The following is a 6710-nucleotide window of genomic DNA, read 5'->3' on the forward strand; positions in this document are numbered from 1 at the left end:
AATATGTTTTATCTATAATTTTTCTTCATTATTTGTCTTCATATGACAAGGATTATAATTTGCCAGTAGATTGTCGACTAGATCCATGATGATGACTACTAGCTTGCTAGCTAAGATTTTGAATGTATGAGGTTGACATGATCAGTCCAATCAAAGCTACTGTAGATATAACGTGATTTCACGTAATTTTATCTGTGTCCAATGACCTTGAGCCCTCTTGGATGGGCACTTCTAATGTAACTCTCTATGGCAGAACCCTTGGGGCTTGAATTTTCGAGCTTTACTCTTAGATTTGTGTGCGACAGTGGTGTCCCATAGAGTGACAGAACACTGAGCCAATCACGGTGGAACTAGAGAACATAACCCAATCACACCCAACTTAGAGAACATTACCAACCCCTCTGCTCCGTTTTTTCCACTGGCTGCCCCACCACCACAGAGAGCACTGAGATAGGCTCAAACACCTGCATTTTGGAGCTGCCTTACTCAATAAAGCAACAAAGAGACTAAGTTTGTATGCAGCTTTATTAACTTATGGATATATTTTTGTTTATATTGTGTGCAAACTGATATGTGACATGTATTCATGACAAAATAACATGCAAAACAGGCAACCCGCCCACATTTGAGTTTAGGTTCCTACAAATCAATGTTTAGGAATGCTTGACTTTATGAGGAAACTATGCAGGGTTACAATTATAGCTGGGCTCGGATAACCAAATACCCAGAAACAAATCAGAACTCCCCAGGCCCACAATAATTGAAATATCAAAAACGTATACTGTGGGTTGTAGTTATGATGTACATAGTAATTGGACAGTTATTTATTTTTAATCATTTTGGCATACAACAAGAACAAATAAGATTCCCTCTGTGTCCTTTAATTATTTTACATAAAAGAAACCATCATGCTTTGAAAAAAAATCAGACATATGAGCGGGAGAGATGTGGGTTTGTAACATCCATATATTAGGGATGGGGATTAGGGATTGGTTCTGGGGCTATAGTAAAGAACTGGGGAGAGAGATCCAGGTCTCTTACGGCTGATAAGAGGATAAGTCATGTCCCTCTGACTGCAGGCTCTAGTCGGAGTCACTGCTGCAGGAGCTGCTTGAACTCTGGATGGAGGAGAAACAGAAAAGGAACACCTTTAATTCAACATAAATTATTTCAATTGAACAGAGATTTTTTACTATGGAGCACTTTCAATTCTTTTTAGACTAAAAAGATCTCTTACCCCATGACTCTGCTTCCCTTTCTTGTGACAACCCCCATGCCAATGCCCATGCTTGTGCCTGTGCCTGCATCCATGACCGTGCCCATGACCATGACCATGACCATGCCCATGACCGTGCCCATGACCATGACCATGCCCTCCGCGACCGTGCCCTCCGTGTCCTCCATGACCGTGCCCTCCATGACCGTGACCTCCACGATGCCCGTGACCATGATCATGGCCATGATGTCCGTGCCCGTGACCATGATCATGGCCATGAGGTCCGTGCCCATGATCGTGCCCATGCCCATGACCTCCATGGGGACCCTGTACTGGATAAGATGGTGGCACAGGGTAGCAAGTGGAGGGGGGCTGGTAGGGAGGGCATAATGGGGTCAGGATGGCACCAATGGTGCACCCGCCAGGTTGTCCCCCACCTGGCATTGGCGGTTCGCACCCGCTTGGGTTCACGTTGTAGCCAGAGGGATGCTGGTTTCCTATACAAGGAGAGATTTATATAGAATACGAGCCAAATTACCTACACTATAAATTGAAAGAGAGGTAGAAACAATTTAAATGGGTCTGCATTTACAAACATTTACCTTGGTTGTGACCCCACATCTCGATGTTTCAGATCAAAACCCTGAAATGGAAAAAATATTTATACTTATTTTAATGATTTATTTAAAATATTATATTTTGTCCCCGCTTTCGCTAGTATAGAACCTAGAGTTAGAGATGGAGGAGGTCCTTGTCAACATATTGCTACATTCAGTCACATCTAACCAGTCTGACTGGTTGTGGAAAATGCTATCTGCAAACATATGGAACAATAGTGTCCTAGAAAGATGTGGCTGATGGCTGCACACTAAGACCAATGTTCCTTACCAGGGAAAGTAACAGTGGGGTGTTGGCCAACATATTTTTTTTTATCCTTTTGCAGTGCTTTTTATTCATGTAGTTGCCAGGTAAATACTGTCTGCAAAGATACCTTTATAAACAGTTTTTCTCAGGTACTTATAAAATATAATTGCTTTGACATTAATGTCAAGATACTGTATATAATATGGTATTTCAATGGATTTCCACTGGCTGGAGCATTGAAAGCACTGAGGTAATCAGTAAGCACCTAAGTTACTGAATTAATTGATATTTTACGCAGGTACTAAGTATTTATCCCAGTATTTGCTGGTAAATTAAGCACTGACACGGGTCAAATAAAATACTTTCTTGATTACTTAATAATTAGCATTACAGCAGAAATTGTACTTTTCCAAATGGAATACAAACATTTTAGCTTTGTTTTGTTTTTGGTCTTTTATTTCATCTGGAATAAACATTTAGTAAACGTATCCCTAAGTAGATCAAAAAATACTTATTAACAATTAAAGATATACAAAGAACATATTTCCCTGCATTGGCAATTTTAGTCTCCCATAGTTCAAAGTACTGTAACACAGCAATCAAAGTGCTATCTGTTAAACTCTATCATGTTTTACATGTTTCTTTAAAAAAACATTGTTTAAAAAAATAAATATTGTCAAAATAAGGCATATTTAGAAATAGTGTACTTACTGAGATGTAGTTCCTGTCAGGGTTCTGTCTGCATGGCTTCCCAGAGAATTAACTCGTAATTATACTGTAGAGAGAGACACACCTCGCTTCCTTTAGCACTCCCCAAATCTCTCGTCATAAACTAAACATACATCTCTCTTTCTTTCTCTCTGTGTGTGTGTGTGTGTGTGTGTCAAGGGGGCGCGGGGGGGGGGGGGGGGGGGGGGGGTAATAGAAGGGCAGTCATTTTTGTGTTTTTATGTCATTTGATGAATGTATAAAATAATTGGCCAATATTTGTTTCATTTTACAAAGAATTCAGTTTTAATTGAATAGTCCATATGGTCCATTGGGTTTTACGTAATGTAGTGGCTTGAAAAAGTATGTGAACCCTTTGGAATTACCTGTATTTCTGCATAAATTTGATCTGATTGTCACGCCCTGACCATAGAGAACCATTGTTTCTCTATGGTGTAGTAGGTCAGGGCTTGACTAGGGGGTGATCTAGTATTTCTATGTTGTGTTCTAGTTTTCCTAGTACTATGTTGGTGAGCTTGGTATGGTTCCCAATTAGAGGCAGCTGATTATCGTTGTCTCTGATTGGGGATCATACTTAAGTTCTTCATTGTTCCCACCTGTGTTGTAGGATATTATTTTGTGTACCACGTAGTCACGTTTCGTTGTTAGTTTATTGATTTATTGTTGCTAAGTTTCACTTTATGAATAAATTATGTGGAACTCAACATCCACTGCGCCTTGGTCCGTCTCTCCACACGTCCGTGACACTGATCTAAGTCACAACAATAGACAAACGTATGTGCGATAGGTATTTTGTAATTCAGCTTTTAGCTGCAATATTCTCTTATCAGGTATTAATATTTTTGTAAGTAATATGAGAAATACAAGCATTAAGAATGAAGATTAAAGACAGATGGAAATAAATATCTGGTAAGATGAGTCTTCCAACCATCAAATGACTCACACTACACACAAAGTATGAGTAATTGGGGAAAATTCTGAGCATTGGTAAATACTGGGCACTTTTTAAAGAGTTGGCATTTACAAATGAGATGTGGAGAACAGACCTGGGCAGAAAATAGTTGTATTTTGTTCTTGTGATCATTTTGACCCCACGGGGTGAGATCTTGTGTGGAGCCCCAGATCAAGGGAGATTATCAGTGGTCTTGTATGTCTTCCATTTCCTAGTATTTGCTCCCACAGTTGATTTCTTCAAACCAAGCTGCTTACCTATTGCAGATTCAGTCTTCCCAGCCTGGTGCAGGTCTACAATTTTGTTTCTGGTGTCCTTTGATCTTGGCCATAGTGGAGTTTGGAGTGTGACTGTTTGAGGTTGTGGACAGGTGTCTTTTATACTGATAACAAGTTCAAACAGGTGCCATTAATACAGGTAACGAGTGGAGGACAGAGGAGCCTCTTAAAGAAGAAGTTACAGGTCTGTGAGAGCCAGAAATCTTGCTTGTTTGTAGGTGACCAAATTCTTATTTTCCACCATAATTTGCAAATAAATTCATAAAAAATCCTACAATGTGATTTTCTGGATTTTTTTTCTCTCATTTTGTCTGTCATAGTTGATGTGCACCTATGATGAAAATTACAGGCCTCTCTCATCTTTTTAAGTGGGAGAACTTGCACAATTGGTGGCTGACTAAATACTTTTTTGCCCCACTGTATATATACTTGATGAAGAACCAAAAACTACAACAATTAGTTGAATTAGTCTAAATATATTATCAGACGCACATGGTTTGGAGGGCTCTTAGATATGAATCTTAATAGTCTATAGCCTATAATATAATGACCTCAACATTAGAATATACCTATTTTGCAGCTTCAAAATGACTAACAAATATATTTTCATAATGAGTGAGACATAAGGTAAGACTTGACATCAAGTTCTTATACATGTGTAGTAACTTTGTGACTATTACAATAGCAACATTGTTGTTACTTACATAGGACTTTGGGAATTGATTTATAATGGCATAATTATGGAGTTATTACAGGTGGAACAGCCACTATTCCTCTTGTGCACAGTAGTTACAAAAACTCTTAGCTCATTGATATGCAATTAAAATGTTCATTTCCAAAGTTATGTAACAACATGCTAATAAAATGTTGCTCAAAGTAATTAGTTTTATTACGCAGGCACAAGAAAAGTTGATATCATTGATTGGTTTGACTTGATAATGTACACCTGGGGAAATGGACATTCAAAGGAGGAAAAAAAACAAATGTTTTGTTGTCACATACACAGGAAAGGTGCAGTAAAATGTGTTATTTTACAGGGTCAGCCATAGTAGTATGGCCCCCCTGGAGCAAATTAGGCTTAAGGGCCTTGCTCAAGGGCACTTCGACAGATATTTCACCTTGTCGGCTCGGGTATTCAAACCAGTGACCTTTCAGTTACTGGCCCAACGTTCTAACCTGCCCTAGTTTGTGTGTGCTCTATTCATTCTATTTCTATCTTCAACATGCAATTCCAGATACAGCCCTGCCATTAGTTGAAGGCAGTCAATCCAATAGTTTCTGAAAAGTAGTATGGTAGAAAATTACGAGATTACATTTTACTACTGTTTATGCATCGAATAAGGTTTCTCAGTACTCCCTCATCTATGTCTGTGTGTACTGAGTTGGCCTCTGGGGTTTTGGGCTAGCAACTGATTTATGATGGTCTTTGTCCTCTGTCGGAGCCTGCATTCCATAGATTGAATTGGTGTTTGTGTACTCTTGAGGTACCAGGGAGGAGATGGCTCTAGTACGGACAGCTGATAAGAAGAACCTTGTCTTAGGGGTCAAACCCTGGTTTCTATACAATTAGTAGGGATGCACGATATATCGGTAAGCATATCGGAATCGGATGATATTAGCTAAAAATGCCAACATCGGCATCGGCCCGATGTAGCACACACTTCCAACAACTCAACAAGTTCAAGTCAGTGAGACAACTCAAAGGCGAAATCCATTAACGCCAAGATAATAGAATTCATTGCCCTTGACAATCAACCGTTCTCTGTTGTGGATGATGTTGGTTTTCGCCGACTGGTCGGGAACCTCGAGCCCCAGTACACACACTACCAAGTAGGCGCTATTTTTCAGATGTTGCCCTACCGGAGTTACACAGTATTGTTGAAACGCATATCCATGAGCTACTTGCTCTGGCCGCCACTGCTATTATCTTCATGACTGATATTTGGACCAGCGATGTCAGCCCCATACCGCTGTTGCCGTCTCAATGGCATTTGAGAACATGTTTGAAACATGAACACACTCCTAGCTCCATTCGAAGAACTGACTGGAGAAATAAGCTCCTCAACTGCGTCTGCAGCAGACGTGATACCCTCTGTCATGGCATTGAAATGCCTGCTCAACAAAACAGCCGATACAGACCGTGGGGTTAAAACTTCTACTAGAGGCTGTAAACAAGTGATTCGGTGGCATTCTCTCTGATCCTCTTTACTGTATCGCCACTATGCTCGATGCTAGGTACAAGGACCGCTACTTCGATGCAGGCAAGAAACAGGGTTTATGTGAAATTGTACCGACACAGCTGGACAAGAAGGAAACAGACACAGTGACAGTGCGCACCGAAGAAGAGGACCCAAGACAGAAGAGGCCACGGACAGACAGCTGAAACTTCACTGCTTGACATGTATGATGAAATCCTGGTGGAGAATGAAAGGACTGAACAAATGAACAACGAAACAGCACAGCCAGTAAGTGAAAGAAATAGGTTTTGATAATGTTTTACTGGTAATGGGGACATACGTAAATGCCAACAAATTAACTTTTTGGTCAGTGTGGTGTGTGTGTGTGTGTGTTTAAACTATTTAACTGTTCTAGAATGCTTAAAAGGCCTCTAAAATGTTTAATATCGGTGTCAGGGTTTTTGGCAAGGATATCGGCCCAAAATGTCAGATTG

The 6710-nt window shown here is 40.1% G+C and overlaps 1 protein-coding gene across 1 annotated transcript; it reads right to left on the reverse strand.

Annotated features, from left to right (window-relative positions):
- Positions 1 to 511: 511 nt before the first annotated feature.
- LOC110501563 lies at positions 512 to 2950 on the reverse strand. Its single transcript, XM_021579223.2, has 4 exons — positions 2792 to 2950; positions 1819 to 1859; positions 1238 to 1713; positions 512 to 1118 (listed from the first exon to the last, which is right to left on the reverse strand). The coding sequence occupies exons 3-4, from the start codon at positions 1534 to 1536 to the stop codon at positions 983 to 985; spliced, it is 435 nt and encodes a 144-aa protein (XP_021434898.2). The 5' UTR covers positions 1537 to 1713; positions 1819 to 1859; positions 2792 to 2950; the 3' UTR covers positions 512 to 982.
- Positions 2951 to 6710: the final 3760 nt, after the last annotated feature.

Source organism: Oncorhynchus mykiss, chromosome 22 (genome assembly GCF_013265735.2).
Source record: "Oncorhynchus mykiss isolate Arlee chromosome 22, USDA_OmykA_1.1, whole genome shotgun sequence".
Classification (NCBI taxonomy): Eukaryota; Metazoa; Chordata; class Actinopteri; order Salmoniformes; family Salmonidae; genus Oncorhynchus; species Oncorhynchus mykiss.